Consider the following 20,871-nt stretch of genomic DNA (forward strand, 5'->3'; position numbering starts at 1 on the left):
CACTTTATTGTCATTTTCATTTTCTCAGTAACAGCTTCTTCACCAAAACACATCCTTTCAGGCTCATTATACAGAATTTTCAACTCACAATGGGAAGGAACCCCTGTGACCTTTAGATTTAAAATAAGAATGAAGCATAATTTAAGCTGAATTTTCCTTAATAAATCCAGTTTTTCCATTAAATTCCATTTTAATCTCAGCATCCTTATACAAGTAATTTTGCATCTAATATCCACAGAAATATCTCCTGAAAATGTATTAGTGTAAAATAATGTAATGTATTAATGTAAAATTAAGTGATTTTTCAAATATGTTATGACTTAGATATACCATTAATTGAATGTAGGACTACAGAAATCTGGTTAAAAAAGTATTTTATGATGTGATTTATTCTGATTACGGAGCTCCTTGTAAAAAATAACAAAGCCCCTTTAAGCCAGTTTTCTGCATATAGATTAGATCTACATAATTTAGACACTTCCATGGGATCTACTCCAAGTCTACTCACTGGAATCTGGCTGATCTGTTATACCACATTTCGTTTTAGAATAAGGACAAACATATTTCAAGCTTTAAAAGTAACAAATTCCATTCCACCCTCCACACAGAAGTACCACAAGAAACAATATACCAGTAATAAAATTAAGGAAAAAATGTCAGCATTGGAAGTATGCATTTGAATAGATGATGATGTAGTGCTAATAGCAACCATTTTGACTGTCACAGAAGCAGCATGCCATACAGCAGTATGTTTTTTTGTTTGTTTGTTTGTTTTTCAGTTCCTTACCAGCAGTCCAGTAGAAATGTTTTGGACACTGTTATAGCTTGAAATATCTTCAATGTTTTAAGCTTATTGATTCAGTAATTGTTGTTGTTTTACATTATTTATGATACATGCTAATTCCAGGTAACAGGGATTAGGTGGAAGGGATTTGTTTAATCTCATAACTCAGCCCCTGTAATTCTTGTCCTAAATAAATGGCGTTAAGATTCTGAGGGCTATAGGTTTTGGGGGTCTGAAAATATTGACCTACTAAAAGAACAAAACAACCAAACAAACAAAACCTCATTTTCTTCTTAGTGCATATTCTGTTAATTCAACCTGGCCATACACAATTATTAGACATTTTGTAACATTTTAGCAGTTATGTTTAAGAATTTATTGCGGATCACAGTGACGCCATCTTGTGGTAGGAAATGTTGTATAGAAGTGAATAACGGTCTGTAGAGAATTCTTGATGTAGGCCTTCTTGAAAGAAGGAGTTTTTTGCTGGAGTAGAACAAAGCAGAAATACAAAGAAAATAGACATCCCATAAATAACTAATAGCATACGATTATTTACATCCATATTAGACATTGTACAGCAATATTAAACAGCACCAAACCAGTTAAGACAGCCAGTGAAATGGAGCGCTGGTCACGTGGGATCACAGTCTCTCCAGAATATTACATTGATTGATTTAGATTAATTATATTACATAGATGAGGGCCACCTTAAAAATATAGGATAAAAGAATTAGACTTCTCTCTCTGTCAGATTGCTCCGTCTGTTTGTTTATGTGTTTTTGTCAGATGTAAACCTCTGGTTAGTTACTGTTGGACAAAATATCGTTCTGGGCGTAATCTGCATATATATATATATATATATATATATATATATATATATATATATATATATATATATATATATATAATCTTTTTTTTTTCTTTTCATATGGCAATTCACTTGGAAAAGTGGGAAATCACTCCCAGTAAAAGGTCTCTTCCACTAGGGGGAATGAAGCGACATGACAGCCGATCCAGTGAAGGAAGTGGACTCACGTTTGTGACGTCACTTAGTGCTGACGATACTCATTGACCGGAGTAACGTTAGAAAGACAGATCTGTTCACTTACATTCACACATAAACGTCTCCAGAATGAGCACTATGTTCGCAGACACGATCCTCATTGTCTTCATATCTGTCTGTACGGCCTTATTAGCCGAAGGCAAGTAAACATGATTTTCTACACGAGCTGATCTGGATAGCTGGCTAGCTTAAATAGCTTAGCCTCGTCGCATAGTATCTCTGCTCGACTTTAACATTCTGTATTTGTTATTCACTTTAATTGTTAGGTATAACATGGGTGTTAGTATACCGGACAGAGAAGTACAAGAGGCTCAAAGCTGAAGTGGAAAAACAAAGCAAAAAGTGTAAGTATTTGTAATAAGTGTAGAGTGTTGCTTGGCAGCTTCAGATACTAGTGTTCTAATTTCTTCTCTGTTACTGTAACAAGTGGAAAAGAAGAAGGAAACAATCACAGAATCTGCTGGGCGTCAGCAGAAGAAAAAGATAGGTAGGTGTTACAAATATCGTATAATGCCCACTTTGAGTGTATTTTGCAAAATACCGAAACTGGAAGTGATATTAAATGCTTGTTTTTTTTTTTTTGTTTTTTTTTTTTTGCTTTTCTCAATCAGAGAGACAGGAGGAGAAACTCAAGAATAATAACAGAGATTTGTCAATGGTTGGTAATAATATTGTCTTAATCAAATAAATCTTTAACAATAACAAATCACATAAAATTCTTATTCATTCTTATCAGGATTCACTATTTCTGAATTGTCCAGGGGTGCACAGCTCCAGTCCTGGAAGGCCAGTATCCAGTAAAATTTGATGATTTACCTGCTATAAATAAACCTGCTAAATCTGGAAATTAACAAATGAGATGAATCAGGCGTATGTGAGCAGGACTTGATTTGTGCACCCCTGCATTAACCCAAGATCACTGAAATTCTTCAGAGTCTAAGCACCCCTCTAATGCTGAATTTGTTTTGACTAAATATTTGCAGACGTAGACATGTTTGAGGTTGTTGTGCATTCCAAATACATCTGATCTTCTCTTGGCAGAAATGAACACTTTCTGCAATAGCAAATATTGGCTTGAAATGAACTGATTTTGCATTACAGGTTCGGATGAAGTCCATGTTTGCCATTGGCTTCTGTTTTACAGCATTAATGGGCATGTTTAATTCCATGTAAGTGGAATTATTTTTTATAAGTGCACTTTAGAATAATACAGATATTTACAGAGATACTTTGTGTTTAACATATGTTGCCTTTCTATGTATTTCAGCTTTGATGGTCGTGTTGTAGCAAAGCTGCCGTTTGTCCCTTTGTCCTACATCCAGGGCCTCTCTCATCGTAACCTTCTGGGTGAAGATTACACTGACTGCTCTTTCATCTTCCTATACATCTTGTGCACCATGTCCATTAGACAGGTAATCCTAAAAACATTTCCACTGTTAGAATAACCAGAATGTGTATTTAACAGCAGTAAATGCCAATTACATGTTTAAATGTTGGAAAATGTCCACAAGTTTGTGTTCTAATGATAAATATTCTTCCTCAGAACATCCAAAAAATGCTGGGACTTGCTCCATCTCGTGCTGCCACCAAACAAGCTGGAGGATTTTTGGGACCTCCTCCACAAGCAGCCAAGTTCTCATAAACTCCTTTAATGTTAAGGATTTCCACTAATGGCAGCTGGATGAAATGGCTCCCTCGGCAGCACATTGTTCAACCATCACTCCCAAAACAAAAGATCAGTATTTAAAGGCATCAGTGACCACTGATTGTAGTTACTTCATTCACATATGTTTTTAGTATGAAATCTGAATACATTATTTTTCATTATTCTCAAATTTAGAAGAACAACGGGTGAAGACATGTTCAACCATGGCACCCAAGGTTTTCTTCACTTGAGTCATATTAATTTATTGATTTAATTTTCCTTTCCCTTACATTAAACTTGAAGACAAAAATCAACTACTTCTTCTGTATTGTATCCACTGAATTAAAGTGTCTGAATTAAAAAGTCTTTAAAATGCAAATTATAGGGCATATAAGAAAAAATATATATTGTCTTTATAAATAGCTTGTGAAACGATAATATTGGATACTTAAAATTACTGACTACTGAGAGAAACAACAAGCATACAAAAAAAAATGAAGGTGAAGTATAAACCACATTTCCAGAAAAGTGGGGACATTCTGTAAAATGCAATTACAAACATGAGTTTGTGATTGTTCATTCTCAGTTCAGGGTCGCGGTGGTTCCGGAGCCTACCCAGAATCACCTGGAGAGGGCGCCAGTCCTTCACAGGACGATACTCACGTTCAGTCACACCTACTGACACTTGAGTCGCTAATCCCCCTACCAACGAGTGTTTTTGGACCGAGGGAGGACACACCAAACTCCTCACAGACAGTCACCCAGAGCGGGATCCTGGAGCTGTGTGACTGCGACATGACCTGCTGTGCTGCCCATATATAATTACAATAAATAGAAATACAAAAACAATATTTTGTTTCCAGATATTCTAATTCATTGTGTGGATTTGTTAAATCGACAGCAAATTTAATTAAACAATTGAGTATTTATTAACAGGTAAAATTAGGCATTGGATGATAACCTCAACACATTCACATACAGAATAGTACTAACTTTAAAAATCGTATTTATGATCATTTTAACAGGGCAAAAATCACTTCAATTTTGAGGGCATGGATGTGTTTCTGTAGCCACAGCATCTTTGATCTGCTTATACCATTGATGCAGAAGCTTATATTGGTATAATGGACAAACTCAAATATCTAATTCAGCAGGACAATGCCAGGCCTCATCCTGCACAAGTTACAACAGTGTCCAGATTTGTCTCCTATTGAAAATGTGTGGTGCATCATTAAATGGAGCATCAGACAACATTGACCACAGAGTGTTGAGCAGTTTTTTTTTTTGTCATGTACTTATAGGATAAAAGGCATATTGTATTACATTAATGATATTAACTTTAACAATGGGTTAACTTTAACTATTTTTAAGCGTCAATTGAACATTTACCAGCCTTTTTTGATGATAATGTCCTCTTCAAAAAGGCTGATGATGAATTTCTTTTCAATGATTGTGAAAACACTATTTAAAGTTTTCTGTAAAGATATATTGCATTTTGTTACACAATCATCTGCAGCTATTCAGTAAGCCTCCTACTTCGCCCACCGGCTCCGACTGGAACTGTGATTGGTTGGTGAAAATACGCCCGCTCAGTTGCTCAGTTCTGCAGAGACCTTTACTTGCTCTGTGTTTGTCTTTCATTTGGTCCCTCCCTCATTACATAACATGACCCTCAGTAACTCTTCTTGACGAGAGTGGTATTTGTCCACTCGCTACTCAGATCGAGGACAGGAAGTGTCTGCCCAAAGCGAGCGCCAGCAGCTCTCAGCTCAAGGTAATAATTGAAAGTGATTTTCGTTGAATAACGGTTTTAAATAGCAGAAAAACACAGCTCATAGCGGGACATATCCTTTGTTTACACGTTGGTCTGCAGGTGAGGGCCTGTGGCTGCAGTTAAACTTAAGTTAGCTATTTAAAGTCACGCGTGCACAACCGTTTGCGTACATGCTCGCTCATGTGCACGAGCTCCGTAATGTGTTTAAATGAAAATATTTTAACAATTCCTTATTCCTTATAAAATATTCTTTTGTTTTTGCCATGGAGCGCCAAAGCTATCTAAAAGCGAGTAAATAAGTCCTTTAAAATGTATTTTATTCATGAAAAATGTATATTTATTAGCTATATGTCTTTAGAATATAAGGATCGAAGAAAATTCAACAATTGTCGCAATTGTTAAACTCGGCATATAAATAATTGTGAATTGTAATGTCCAGTATGTGTGCTGTGTTACAACGAAGTGTGTCCAAAACTTTGCATAACTTCTGTTAAATTAGTATATTATATATAGTCTATATTCTAGTGCAAAAGGAAAAAAACAGTATTAATAGTTTTTGTCATTGATAAACGTTATAGATGGTTTATTATTATTATTATTTTTGTCAGTTTAACCAAGTGCATTTTTTAATCTCTGAACAGTATCACTTTATCATGGCTCAGCAACCACTCCTTTCACTCCCCGAGTTTCGCAATGTTTCAACTGGAACTCTGGTGGTCAAAGAAGCTCTGAATTTTTGGGGTGGAACCAGAGTCAAGCCCAAAGATGTAAAGAATGCTGAACCTGTCTATGAACCTGCAACTGGTAAGAGGTCTTGTTCAGGTCATGCTGTGGTGTAAATTGAATGCGCAACAGGCTGCTCATGTTCTGGCAAAGAAAATGGTCTCAGAAATGCTAAGATTAAGTACATAAACACTTTAGAGAAATCAAGCCATTTTTATGTACTTTATGAATAATGTTTTGCTTCTGCCAGGCCGTGTTTTGTGTGAAATGATTCCCTGTGGAGAGGCAGAGGTAGACGAGGCCATAAAGAGTGCACACTCTGCCTTCCTTAAGTGGAGCAAACTGGCGGGAATGGAGAGAGCCCGGATCATGTTGGAGGCTGCCCGTATCATTAGGGTAAAACACTGACACTGATATTAAGAGAAGTTATCAAAAAAATAAATAAATAAATAAAAAGGAGGGATGAATGTTCAAAACCCATTTCATTGTGTGTGTGTGTGTATATATAATCTCTGCATATGAGCAAAAATTTGAAATTTTTACTTGCTACGCTGTAAAATGGAAATCTGAGCTCGGGCACAGTAAGCAATTATGTGTTCAGATGTCTTTTTAACTGAGAGCAGTGGTTATGTAAGATCTTTCAGTGCTAAAACATCCAAGGAAATCCAGGTAATTCAATGCATGTGACAAAACCTGTTAATATATGGATTCTTTAATAGCCCTTAAACATACTAAAAGAACATTTATGTAGGGGACCAGAAAGAAGTAGCTTGCCTGGAACCAAAATAAGGTTTTTTGTCTCAAACATTTATTTTGAAAATTTAACACATTTTAAAATTCTTAATTTAAGGCGCCTGTTCAAATATAAATCTGCTCAAATCATCAGCTTCACTGGCCTCTAATTCACCGTCAGAGCCTGGTTTATAAAGTTAGTTTTTACCAGCTCTGGGCTTGAGGTCAGTATTGAGAGCACAACAGATAACAATGACAGCTAATTACTGTTATGAAAGAGGCCTGTATAACTTCAGGTTTTGAGAAAGCACTCTCTGGCCATGTTCCAAACTGCATGCTGCTGCACTGAATAGAACTTAGCAGTGCTTTCTATAGTGTAGTGTGTAAAGTTCCATAGTGTGTTTGGGACAGAGACTCGGTGTCTAACGTTAATGTTAATAAAATTTTATTCCACATCATTATAAATGCAGTATTTTACTGCTTTATCTACATATGAATCAGCTTATAGCTAGTTAATATTTTGGGTATGGATTGGGCTTTGAGTCAAATAACAAACTCATTCCTATGCCCTTGCACACGCCTTTGCTCATTTTTGATTGAAAAGTAAGAAACTGAAGCACAATTTAATTAGTAGGCCAATTTTTGAACATTGATGTTAATGATGTATCTGGAGTTAAAATGTTAAGCTACTGATTTAGAGACAGAAGTGGATGTTACTTCAATAAATTAGAAAATTGTAAACATTGTACCATTTTTTTGGGCCGATATGGGACAAGTGGGACTCAGAAATTCCACTTCTTATGAGGTTGGGAATGATAGAAAATGTTTGAACCACTGGTTTATATTAAACATGAACAATTCAAATCGCTATGTTTTGTAAGCGTTATCTGATATAATTTGCAGGAGCGCAGAGATATCATAGCTAGACTGGAGGTAATCAACAATGGCAAGTCCATCACCGAAGCTGAAGTGGACATTGACATTGCATGGCAATGTATTGAGTACTATGCTGGCATTGCTCCCACACTTGCAGGTAGCTGAGCTAAAATGTTAATTTAAGATGATGTTTTGGTTTATCAGCTAGCAGTTTTGTTTCCTAACCATTGAAAGAATTTTTTAATTTCTGCAGAATTTACCATAATCAATTCTTAAAATAAAGAAACATATATTAGCAATTTTCATTTTTTCTTGTGGTACTACTTGCTTGTCCCATCTTAACAGTGGAGATGAGCAGTTTTTGTGTGAGCGTGGGTTTAAACCATAAAATATAATAAACAGAAGAAATGGCTTGGTGAGTGATTTATTTTAAATCAGTGCATATATGGTCATTCATTACAAGAGCTTGATTTATTTGGTATAAACACACTCTATAGAAACTCACTGATTTATGAAGTTTCACAAAATGCACATACATTTTGTGTAGTAGCTTTCGGTGAGTTCGATTTTGCATGCATGCATTATTTTAGATGTTGGATCTAAATCTTGGTTAAAAATACATTCAATAGAACATATGTTTATGCACATATTAACTATGAAATTATGCAGAAATTTAAGAAATCTGTAAAATGTTACTTTATGTTTGAAAGGTTTGTATGGAATATAAATGTCATGAATTTTATTTGTTTGTGCATTGCTAATTGTATATTTAGGTCAGCATTTCCAGCTTCCTGGAGGTTCTTTTGCTTACACTCGCCGGGAACCACTGGGTGTGTGTGTAGGAATTGGAGCTTGGAACTACCCTTTCCAGATTGCTGCTTGGAAGTCAGCTCCAGCACTGGCCTGTGGTATGTGAGCAATGAAAATGGTGATTAATGCTTGTTTGCTGGTTTTCATCAACTCTTCAGCTGCACTAGGTTATGCAAGGCACAAGTGCACTTGCCAAGAGTGCATTGGGCCCTAATGGTCAGTTTTTTTGCACTCTGTAACGGGGTCTAATGATCTCTCTCACAATATCATCTCTCATTTAGGTAATGCCATGGTGTTTAAGCCCTCTCCTATGACTCCTGTAACAGCAGTGATTTTGGCAGAGATCTATAAAGAGGCTGGAGTTCCAGATGGCCTCTTTAATGTAGTGCAGGGTGCAGCTGAGACTGGAACACTGCTGTGTCACCACCCAATGGTGGCCAAAGTGTCCTTTACTGGTAGTGTTCCCACTGGCAAGAAGGTACATTTCATAAAAGCAATGTGTTTAGTCACCGAGAGGACTGTTTAAGTGTTAAATACAAAGTATAACAGTAGTCATGAGTGATGAATCTTTGTTTAAAAGCACATTTACACTTTGCTATTTTAACATAGTTTCATTAATAACATTTTTAAGCTTATCTGCTCTATTCATCTGGAAATCACCATGTAAAGGAGAACTTCTGAGTTAAAATGACATGCATTTTTACTGGAGAATGACACTGTTATCATGTAGTTGTTCATGTGCAATATAGATATTATATAACAGCTAAGTGTTTCCTCTCTGTAAGGTGATGGGGATGGCAGCCAGCGGTGTGAAGCAAGTGACCCTGGAGCTTGGAGGAAAGTCTCCACTTATAATTTTTAAAGACTGTGAGTTGGAGAATGCTATCAAGGGGGCTCTCATGGCTAACTTCCTAACCCAGGGGGAGGTTTGTAATAAATATTTGCTTGATTTAAGTGTTTCATTTTTGCTTTTCATTCATACATCACAATGTTTGTCAAAATTTCAGATTGAGCATTCTGTGCCTAAATCCTGCTTAATGCTGTAGCAAGTTGTCTGCATATTATTATTATTATTATTATTATTATTATTATTATTATTATATCTATGATTCTATGTGCATTATTTGAAAATGTTTGCTTAAATATGCAGACAATTTAATAACCATGCCCTTGTTTCTGCAGGTGTGTTGTAATGGGACAAGAGTGTTTGTGCAGAGGGAGATTATGAAGCCATTCCTGGAGGAAGTGGTGAAGAGGACCAAGGCCATTGCACTTGGTGATCCTTTGCTAAAGGGGACACGTATGGGTGCCCTGATCAGCAAACCCCATATGGAAAAAGTGCTGGGCTTTATTAGCCAAGCTCAACACCAGGTACTGCTATGTATTCTTAACATTCCCAAAATAGGTTACTTATTTTCCACTGCTAGCCTTTGCACAATAAAGCTATTACTTTTATAATTAAACCTTAGTTGTCATTGTTTTAGGGAGCCAAAGTGCTTTGTGGAGGAGAGCCCTTTGTACCCAGTGACCCTAAACTGAAAGGAGGCTATTATGTGTCCCCATGTGTGCTGGGTTAGTAAACGTCTAGCTCTCTTTCTGCTGTAATAATAGTAAACCTAACCAGAGTGATTAAACTGCTTTAATTTATGCTGTGTGTTGGGTAATATGTCTATTGGCTTTGGAAAGGCAATGTTGCAGAGTAAAGCAAGCAGCAAAACAAATCTGAAAAAAGCTGCCTACAGTCTGTTTGTGAAATAAAGAAAATAAAAAAATTCTAAATAATACATTAAAAAACACTAAGTACATAGCTAGCTGCTATACTAATTGTTGATGCAGTAAACTGTACCCTCAGTTTATCTATTGCTTAACTACTGGTGGGGAAAAATATTTTACTCCTGAATTGCATTTCTTCCACGTATGCTTGAATAAATCCAGAACATTTCATAAGAGTCAGTATAATGTGCAAAGAGATATTACTAAACCTTTACCAGTAGCTCTTAGTAAGTAATCATTACCTTATTGCATAACAAAAATCCTAAAACCACAAAGCCATGTATATAATTTGTGTCTAAAATATATCTTTTTATCTCATACAGATAACTGTAAGGATGATATGACTTGTGTAAAGGAGGAGATCTTTGGACCTGTGATGTCTGTTTTGCCATTTGACACAGAGGAGGAGGTTCTTCAAAGGGCAAACAACACCACTTTTGGCCTGGCATCTGGAGTCTTCACTAGGTGAGGTCTATCGTCACTCATGTTTTATCATTACCATGACCTATGTAATGTATTATGCTTTTTTTACTTAAAAAGTATTGTTCCAACTGTGTTTAGGGATATAGCTCGTGCTCACAGGGTGGCTGAAAACCTTCAAGCAGGAACCTGCTTTATTAATAACTACAATGTCAGCCCAGTGGAGGTCCCATTTGGAGGATACAAGATGTCAGGTACACCTGGAGTTGCATAAACTTAAATGAAGGATTCACTGAAAATCAGGCTTATTTGCTCTAGACGTACAAAGCTAATCTGTCATCATAAACTTATCTGTCCAATATATTGACCTCACATCTAGAAGGCAAAATAAAAAAAAACACATTTAGTCACTGAATATTTTCTGTTGGATGATGACACTTGAGATAAATGGACAAAATGTATGTAAATATAGTCTTTTTCTGAGGATCTCCTTTTAATGGATTTAAAATTTGCTCATCGTCTCATTTGAACTCTATAAATATTGTTTTTACCTTTTCCAGGTTTTGGCAGGGAGAATGGACTGGTGACCATAGAGTACTACTCTCAGCTGAAAACAGTTGTAGTGGAAATGGGGGATGTAGAGAGTCTCTTTTAAATAATCCTGTGATGCCACAACACTCCCTTTGACAATGTGATATTCTGCAAATGTACAATAAAGTTTACCTAGACCAGCAGTGTTCTGCAGTGGTTCAGGAAACCTTCCAGTTCCAGCAACCCAGAATATAACACAAGCAAGTGCCTAATATACTAACTCCATAATTTGACACCAGAGTCTGCTGTAAAAAGGGCTTCTTATTTTTTCTGGAGTGACTTGCCTTCAAAAAAACATAAAAATCATTCCATGTTCCATTATGGTTTAATTCTGACTATTTGTCAGGGATTGAAAGTGTTATGATGCTACAGTTAACAAGCATGACTAAACTATGCACTTATTATGGTACCAGACATACAATTCTGGTACATTTATTAGTACAAAACTGCATAATCTTGTCACCTGAAAATAAATGTACTTTTAGCCAACAAAACATTGTTTACTATTTTTGTCTCAATTCAATTAGCTTGTGTGAAATATGTGTGTGTGTGTGTGTGTGTGTGTAAATAATATGAACAACATTGTACTACAAGTACAGAATGATACTGAGAAACTTAGATCAAGATTTAATAAATATTTAAAAACACAAAACAGCTATTATCTGACAAAATAAACGACTTTTTTTGTGAAAGACTTTAACGTGTTACAGAAATAAAAATATGAAATTATTTACAGCACAATATTATCTATTCAACTAGTGTCCCACATGTATACATTTTTCCTTCAGATTTATCAAAAGAAAGAAGCAATATTTTTCAGATACCAGAGATTGATTTATTAAACTGAGGGAATGGCTTATAAGAAATACATTGTGGAATGAAGGGAATAGTTTATTCAATTTAGGGGACAGGGTGTGATTGGGATAAATCCTGATCACCTGGAGGAAACACACGCAGGTAAGACACCAAACACACAAGCCCAGGATTGTGGAACTGTAGCCCCCTATAGCTTCCTATAATTTCCTTTTCATAATAACACGTTAGTTCAACGTGTCCCTTTTTATCAGAATGCCTTTTACCTGAGATTTTACATTTATATGTATAAACTTTAGCCCTTAAATGCATTTCTCATGTCTACACATAGACATTCATCTCATTTTCCAAAAGATGGAATAGAGTATACACAGGGTACAATTTGTGACATTTTTATCTTTATTTTTTTTTTAACAAAACCAATTAAAGAAAGTATATTAAACAGACTCTAAAATCTAGGACACCACACTTCGGTACCAGTGGCGGATGCTTGTCTTTCAAGGAAGGAAAGCTCAAATTCAGCCTACATCATAAAATGTGTCGGTTTGTTTATGCGTAAATTCTACCCTCCGTTCCTTTTCAAGGAAATGGTCTGTGACCCTGTCGTACCAACAAGGCGTCTTTTCCAGGGATTTGACTAGTGTCCTCTCAATGGCCAGCAGAGCTAGGCTGCTTAAACGGCCTTGGCCCATGTGAAGTGTGTCCGCCTGTGAGTGCTTTGTGACGGTGGAGGGGCTCAGCAGCACCCGCTGGACAGAAACTGCGATAGAAGTCAGAAAGAGTGATAGAAGTCAGTCTCCAAACACAAGCAGCTACAAAAAAAACACCAGAAATAGAAGCTCGATTTGTCGCTAGTCGTTTTTAACAAAGAAAATGCCGCTAAGTGGATTAAGAAAATCTCCGGTTCAACGCAGAACAGAATGAAAATTTAATGCGCCCACGGATCTTTACACCAAAGGATCGCTGATTCGCTCATTTCGCTGTCAATCAAAAAGGGATTCAGCCTCAGACAGATCATCCAATCATCATGCAGAAGCTGAGCGTCCGGGCCAGTCGAGGCCAGCCCACTGCCCCATAGACCCCCAGAGACGCTGAGCGTCCGATGGGTGGGACAAAGCCCAGCATTTATCCAATCACTCGTTTCAATTCGCTGCTTCGCTATTGAACTCTGTTCTATTGAACAGACTTGTTTAAAACACCGTGAAGTTGCGGGAAAGCCGCGTCTTTACCAGTGATAAGAAGCTGATTCTGAACAAAAGTTGAGCGCGTTGTAGTGCATATTTATTCAATGACATGTACACACAAGTATATATTTGATCACTTGTTTTTTGACATTTTAGGGGAAGCTGAGCTTCCCTTGCAGTCTTAGAGCAATCGCCTCTGTTCGGTACAGTACTCTCTTCAGTGTTGTACAGCACAGGGTGCAGCGGCGTTGAGGCCTTAACCACAAACAAATCCCCCTGTCGCTACCGACTTGCGCCAATACATTTGCGCCGCTACCTGGTTTGGACGGCGCATGCGCTGACCTTCACGCATATATTTAGAGCAGCAAAAATACTTTTTTCCAAAGCAAAGAAGAGCTTTATCTTCAAGAATGAGTAACTTTGTTTGTTTAAACACGAGTTAGCCTTTTGACACTGTCCTTTACAGTTTTAAACAACTGGATAAACTGCAAAGTGTGTTTATTTACAACTGACGAGATCCATGTTGAGGTAGCCTTCTGTTAAAAAAAAAAAAACATGACATTCAGCCTAAGATGGCAGTCTCTCTTTACGATTATACTCGAAGTGGAAATTAGTAACATATCGGAGCTATCAGTAAAGTGTACATAAGAATGGTGTTCTGCGCGTGCGCCATCCATATCAGGCAGCGGCGCAAATCGAGTAGCGACAAACCCCTTCGCTTCCAAGTACTCCTCACTGTAGATACAGAAATCCACTGGTTGGAGTTGTATCACATCCAACTCCGCCCAAATTCAACTCTTATTTCCTGGGAGGTTGAGGTTAGGGTAAGTGTTATGTTGTACTGGGAGGAGACACTTTTAGTCTAATCCAATGAACACACAATGAAGGTGGAGCTGGATCACACCCAACTCCTCCCTATGATGACGTAAATATAAAAGCTGTCCGTCTAAAGGAACGAGCTGAGAAAACAAAGGTTCAGACAACAAAGTTCCAATACAACTGGAAGGCGTACGCCAGTGAAATATTGAAACCGAAGATCAGTCTGAAAACATTAAAATTGCTATTTATAAAACAGCCATTAAAAATCTCTAAAACTCATTTAACATTCTAAAAAAGTTTTGTTTGAGCCAGAGATAGGCCAAATCTGAAACGCGGCCAAATTGTGTCTCCTGAGTGAATGATCTCGATTTTGTGAAATATCTCGGAAGTTCAGTATTGCAGCAGCGCGAAGACCCTCAGAGTGACAGGGGCTCGGTGAGTGTCTCTCTTTCAGACTCAAATATGGTCTACGTCCTCTGTGTTTAAATTTATGGATGTAAATTTCACTAATTTCTGGTTTGAAAGTCGTGAAGATAGGGATTATTTAAGCTTTACTCAGTCAAACAATATCATCTTGCTTACAACGTATATGAGCATATATTACTAAAATGTACTGTTTGAATGAAATGCTCCCAATCTGGAGTCTTTTTACTGCCTCTGGTGAGTTTTATGTGATTCCTCTTAGTACTTTTACCTGGTTATTTTAACTGAAACAGAAACACCGCACGGTAAACTGCTGCTCTTTTGACATACATTTTCTCCGATTTCTTAACTCTCTTCATATTTTTTATTTTTATGCTATGACCATGAAGACATGTTAAGATCCAAGAAACAATCCACAAACAAAATATTACAACATTTCTCTTTAATATCTCATTATTTAGCCACTATTTTTGCTGCTTGTGTTGTTTTCAACCTTGGAACATTTATTAAAAAAGAGGTTTCAAAATTATGTTGGGTGTATGTTACATGAAATATCTGTAGATAAGGACTCCTACAAGTTCAGTTTGGGTAGTTTTGGGGTCCTTCAGAATCAGGATGAACATTCTAGGTTAAGCCCCTTCATCCAGATATTTTGATAAATGCTGTATTTGATTTACCGACATGAACTTTGTAATGTCGTAATCAAAGGACTGAAAAACATTAATTAAAAACATGTTTATTTTTTTGGCAGTTTTGATGTTCAAAGATGTTTGCACAATCTTTGTGTTCTGATTTCAAATCTTGGAAAAAATATTGTTTACAGCTTTCAACTGTTATCCTACTTATGTCTATCTACAATTTATGTGCAGGTTCATATTTAGTGAATAAACTCTGAATCCTCTCAAGGACAGGTGGGCAACGTCGAGGACATGAATGGTACAGTATATTATTAAATCAACTTCAGTAGCATCATGTCTTTAAGTTCTTTTACAGTGGATGCTTAAATCAGTAGTTTACTTAATACTCAGTGACCCCAACAAAAAAGGAAAATGGAAATAGTAACAGAGTAGAAAACTAGGCCTGATTATTTTGGAGAGGCATAGAAAAAATAATTAATAAAACCTCAGTATTATATATTGATGCATAAATATGATAACATCTGCAGATTGTTGGCAAACTTTTTAAGAAGAATGAAGAAACAACATATGTAATGAGTTTTGGGTTGCAGTTGTTGAATTGCCCTACACAAATTCAGCAGCTTCATATCCGATGTACACCTGTCTAATGAGGTTATAATATACTACTGGTTGTATTCATAATACCGCGACCCTGAATTGGAAAAGCGGTTACAGATAATGAATGAATGTATTCATAATTTTCCACAATTATTTTATGGTATATGCTTTTGAGGATTGACTAGTGTTTCTAAGTTTTATAGCTTTTGTCAGTATTGGCTAAATTTGTCTCACTGTAATTTTTTGTTTGGCCCCAGTTGACAGCCTTGACACAGAAGAGGACACTAAACAAGCTAAAAATGTTGGCACAGCAGAGAAGCATCTACAGCCTGAGAGTAAAGAATGTATGTAACATCAGTTAAATGTATTGTTATTGTTGCCTAGATCATGGTACAAAAAACAGTAGGATTTTTGTAGTTGCTTTTACATTCTTGAGCCCAGGCTCTTAGTTTCTAACATTAATTAAAAGCAATTTATATGTGTATTTGCATTTTAAATGATCCTTCCTGCTGGTGAGGTGGAGGCATCATTAAATCCACCGTGGAAGGTGACAAAGTCCACACAAATAATGCCATTAAAACAAAGGACATATTATTTGTTCTGTTTGCCTACTACACCTTTTAATTAGCAACAAGTAATAGTTTTAAGATGAAAAAAGGATATAAACATATATATTCAGTGCCACAATATTGTCTTTTGTAAAGGTAAGGATGAAGAAGGTGAGGTTGAAGTAGCGCATCCTGTGGCTAGCTTTACTTCAGCACAAGTGAAGGCTGAAGCAAAAGAAGAAGAGGAAATTACAAATGGTGATGTAACATTTTAGAGGGTGGCATTAATAAATGTGTAATCAAATTGCATATTTGTATAATATTTTGTATATGTTAAATTAAACAAACTTTAGTTAAAAACATCCTAATCTGACTCTCTCAATATCAGAAAATTAATAACTGTATAAAAAAAAAATTCTCTACTCAAACTTAATAATAAGAGCAACTTTTTAAATTTTGTAATATAAACTTAATTAGTCAGCTGGTGGTGGTTTTTTGAACATTTGCTTAAACCAATGACAACATTTTGTACCATTGATGCAGGAGATAATACATTGGCCAAACACAATGACGGCAGAGCAGGGAATTCAGAGACAGACGATAAAGGTATCTCACAGAATGTATCATAAAATATAAAATGTCAGCAGGGGTTATGGCATCAAATGGTAACAATTGCATCTGCGTTCATAAAATTTCATCACATCAATTCTAAATAACCAGTAACAATAATACAGTTTCTGGACTCTTCCAATTGATAGATTGGACTGGAGGTGATTGTTCAGATGGTGAGGAGGAGGACTTTAACACAACAGAGACCACAGAAAAGAGTGAGATTTTATCTGTATCTTTTAATATTTGCGGCATAGACAGAATAATTTGGAATGGTTACATTTGAAATTCTTCACTCTGTAGACAATTACCATATAAAATGTTTGATAACTGGAACTTAATCATGGTTATTAACCATGATTATTGTCTTTCTATTTCTAAACCCATGCTTGAATCCACTATGTCAAAGGAGAGGATAAGATGGATATACACCCATTTACTGGCATTATGTCATCACATATAACCTCAAAGGAGTATGCATCAGAGGGAAGAATAAGAGGTAAACATAATTTTGTTTTGTGTATTGTTACCTTAATGACATTTAAATTTCAATAATGTTCAGAATTCAACTGCATTAGACATTTTTCAGCATATCTTGCATCATTTGAGACTCAACTACATGAAGTTATATCATAGTCATGAGTTTGTTTAGTGCTAATTTTTTGTGGAATCAGGTTTAAATAATGTTTGCATATTTTGGTGTGTAAGAGAAATAACCATCATATTTTTGGTGTTTAAGATGTGACAAGGGGTAGAGATACAGAAAGGAGGAGCTCAACACAAAAGGAAGAACATGTAATACATTCAAAAGACCATCATGGTGAAGGTGACGCTAGTTGTCCTGATAAAAAAGCCCCAGGCCTACCCACTGTAAAGGCTCAAGACACTTACTATTCCAGTAAGTATCATTATACAATGTCACATTCATTCATTGTCTGTAACCACTTGTTCAGAGTTGCGGTGTGTCCAGAGCCTACTCAGAATCACTGGGCGCAAGGCAGGAACAAACCCTGGAGGGGCAGTCTGTCCTTCACAGAGTGACACACACTCACACACTCACTCACACCTAGGGACAGTTTTGAGTAGCCAATCCACTTACCACAAACCACCTATTGTGTGTTTTTGTGAGGAAACCGGAGCTCCCAGAAGAAAGCCACACAGACAGTCACCCGACTCAAACCCACAATCGATTTCAGGTCCCTGGAGCTGTGTGATAACGACATGAACTGTTGCGCCACTGTGCCGCCCACAATGTGACATATGCATGTCAATTGTTCTGGGTGACTGCTATTTTTCTGTATATGTCATGGTAACTTGGAAAGCAACATTATTATCTTTAATGAATTCATGGTTCCTAATGTGTACTTGCTTAGGGCTAGACATGTCCTGCCAACTCATCATTGCTAATTTTGATTGCTCACTTTTGATTATAGAGTGACATGCAATAACACAACAACATATTCAAGCCTCACATATCATTTTAAATATTATGAAATGAACCTGACAGAATTTTAGAAAGAAATTTAGTGTATATGACTTTTAAAAATGGTCTTTAGCATCTAGGAATTTACACACTTTGCAGTCAACTTCTACAGGTTTTTTTTAATAATAGCCCTCTTTCTTTTTCTCTCACACAGAACCACTCCTTTTTGCCATATTTATTGCTATACTTGGTGTCCTGATATTTTGGTTTCTAAAAACCGAGCCCCCATCGGTGCAAAAAGAAAAGAACCTGGTGGATGTGTTCCGACATGAAATGGACAAGGTTGAATCCAACTTCCCGAACCAGCGCAAAGAATTGTGGAGGAGAAGCAGGATCCACCTCCAGAGACACCTCAATATGAGCAGTCCCAGTGAGCCAGTAAGCCTCATCTTGACAGCTGGTCACAGGGCTGAAAAAACACTTGGTTGCTTAGCTCAACGTTTAGCTTCTGCCTTTTCTACCACTCTTAATGCCTCTGCCATAGACATTGATGGAACCAGCAAAACGACCCAAGACAGTGACCAGGTGAAGCTGGACATTGATAGAATATTGAGAGAAGCCTTTGATGATGGAAAGCAAGCAGCAGTTATCCACCGCTTTGAGAAACTTCCTCCTGGGTCCACGTTGATCTTTTACCGCTACTGCGACCATGAGAATGCTGCTTATAAGAGAGTCTTCTTAGCTTTCACAGTACTGCTGGAGGAAGAATTGGAGGTCCCTTCAAATGTTAGCCTGGGGAAGGTGGAGGAGATTGTTCAAGAGTATTTAAAAGCCAAGTTTGTCTCCTCTGAAAGGACAACCATGTTTAACCAGATGGATGTAGATAAGCTGAGTGGGCTTTGGAGTAGGATCTCTCACCTCATCCTGCCAGTGGCAGCAGAGAAGATGATTGAACAGCACGGCTGTGAAGGCTTAAGCAGAAAACCATAATTTTGGTAAAACTTCTCTCTTTCAAAGAGAGAATCCATATCTGGACACTATAGTTTGAGTGTGTGTGTCTGTGTGTATGTGTGGGAAGATTCCATTTAATATCCGAAGATACGCAATATCACAATGACATTTGGGTGCCTCACTTTGAAAAATTTCTTCATGGGAAGTTAAATCAAACTATGACCAGGAATTATCCACTGAAAAATATTTTAATATAGCTGCATTCAGTCTTTGAATATCAGCCTTTAATGTATTCGATAAGGGTCCTAATATTAGAGAAATTGAAAGGAAAAAAAACAACTTTTATTATTTAACTATATTGTTTGGTTAGCTATATTGATTGCAGCAGGTTGTGGGTTCAAGTCCAGCTCTGGGTGACTGTCTGAGGAGTTTGGTGTCTGTGTGGTTTCCGCTGGTTGCTCCGGATTCCTCCCATGGTCCAAAATACACATTGGTTACTCCCAAAAGTGTTCATAGGTGTGAGTGTGTGTTGCCCAGTGATTCCGGGTAGACTCCGGACCCACCACGACCCTGAACTGGATAAGCGGTTACAGACAACAAATGAATAAATGAGTTAAACACCACTGATTATTTAATTTCTCCTGGATGCAAGATTAATAAATGCAGCATTTATGGGTACTACATCTTGTGCCTTAAATAAATGATAAAACACTTTCCAACGATGTGTACAAAATATTTTCCAGTGAAAGACAGTATTATGAAGGGGTGTAAAAAAGTAATTGGTTTCTGTATTTTTACTTATAATGGAAACACAAGGCTTCATGATGTAAGACTATTATATCGTTTGAGGGTACCACCAGAACCAAAAGCTACATTTCTAAGACTGGTTACAGTATTCTCTTCTGATATGAAGTATGCCTCAGGTATTGAAATCTCAAAGTGGTTAATAAAATTTTAGAAACTTACTCACTTAAGTTTGATTTTCTGTTAGCAATGCATAGCTCAAAAATATCTGCCTCTATTGTCTCTATTTTATTAAACATAAAGTCCTTATTTAGTATGTGTTAATGTGTGCCGTAAAAAAAAAATTAATTCCAGAGTTCAAGAAAAAAAAAAGATTTTAAAATTATTTGATTTTAACGGATGAATATTTTATACTTTTAAAAAATGGTTTAATATATACACCACAATGATAATATTAATTTAACATTAAGTATCTTAAAAGATATTTAGATGGCTCCTGAGTTTTGTGAGTTTTCTTTGGTTTTTAGAGATATTTTGCATAATTGTTTTTAGACTTCTCTTAACTTAGTTTTACGTTATGGACTTAAAGAGACAGCCCAGCCTTGCATCCTAGAATGGTGATAGATTATGTGCTGTTATTGTCCAGTGTAAAGATGAAGCTATCATATATTTAGTTATTAGTGTAACAACAGTTAAGGACAAAAACTTGCTTGCCCCCTTCAATCTATTTTTCAATTGTCAGTATCATGAGTGAGCAGGTATTATTTTAGTGTCTCGTTCTCAGCGTTGGAGTGACAACGCTTCCTTATGTCGTTCACTAATACAAGAAGTGTGGATCCATTTGCGATTTAGCCCGGTCTCCTCCCTCTAATGTTATCCAAAAGAAAAAGTTTCATTAAATTGAGCCTCTCGGTTCTCGGACACGCTC

At 36.6% G+C, this 20,871-nt stretch overlaps 3 protein-coding genes across 3 annotated transcripts; all 3 read left to right on the top strand.

Annotated features, from left to right (window-relative positions):
- The first annotated feature begins 1,795 nt into the window (after positions 1-1,795).
- On the top strand, positions 1,796-4,328 carry tmco1 (transmembrane and coiled-coil domains 1). The gene is made up of 7 exons (XM_066644149.1): positions 1,796-1,989; positions 2,117-2,194; positions 2,278-2,337; positions 2,462-2,508; positions 2,952-3,019; positions 3,118-3,262; positions 3,394-4,328. Exons 1-7 carry the CDS (start codon positions 1,920-1,922, stop codon positions 3,490-3,492), a joined length of 567 nt encoding a protein of 188 aa, XP_066500246.1. The 5' UTR covers positions 1,796-1,919; the 3' UTR covers positions 3,493-4,328.
- Positions 4,329-5,110: 782 nt separating this feature from the next.
- aldh9a1a.1 (aldehyde dehydrogenase 9 family, member A1a, tandem duplicate 1) lies at positions 5,111-11,697 on the top strand. The gene is made up of 12 exons (XM_066643666.1): positions 5,111-5,269; positions 5,911-6,073; positions 6,243-6,388; positions 7,628-7,757; positions 8,374-8,508; positions 8,692-8,888; positions 9,196-9,336; positions 9,593-9,781; positions 9,895-9,982; positions 10,507-10,648; positions 10,745-10,857; positions 11,164-11,697. The coding sequence occupies exons 2-12, from the start codon at positions 5,923-5,925 to the stop codon at positions 11,256-11,258; spliced, it is 1,527 nt and encodes a 508-aa protein (XP_066499763.1). The 5' UTR covers positions 5,111-5,269; positions 5,911-5,922; the 3' UTR covers positions 11,259-11,697.
- A 2,476-nt stretch (positions 11,698-14,173) lies between these two features.
- On the top strand, positions 14,174-20,152 carry zgc:112962 (uncharacterized protein LOC548348 homolog). Its single transcript, XM_066644119.1, has 9 exons — positions 14,174-14,445; positions 15,303-15,369; positions 15,926-16,012; positions 16,373-16,474; positions 16,760-16,822; positions 16,975-17,043; positions 17,235-17,324; positions 17,565-17,723; positions 18,463-20,152. The coding sequence occupies exons 2-9, from the start codon at positions 15,363-15,365 to the stop codon at positions 19,236-19,238; spliced, it is 1,353 nt and encodes a 450-aa protein (XP_066500216.1). The 5' UTR covers positions 14,174-14,445; positions 15,303-15,362; the 3' UTR covers positions 19,239-20,152.
- Positions 20,153-20,871: the final 719 nt, after the last annotated feature.

This window comes from Hoplias malabaricus, chromosome 14, assembly GCF_029633855.1.
Source record: "Hoplias malabaricus isolate fHopMal1 chromosome 14, fHopMal1.hap1, whole genome shotgun sequence".
In the NCBI taxonomy this organism is placed as follows: Eukaryota; Metazoa; Chordata; class Actinopteri; order Characiformes; family Erythrinidae; genus Hoplias; species Hoplias malabaricus.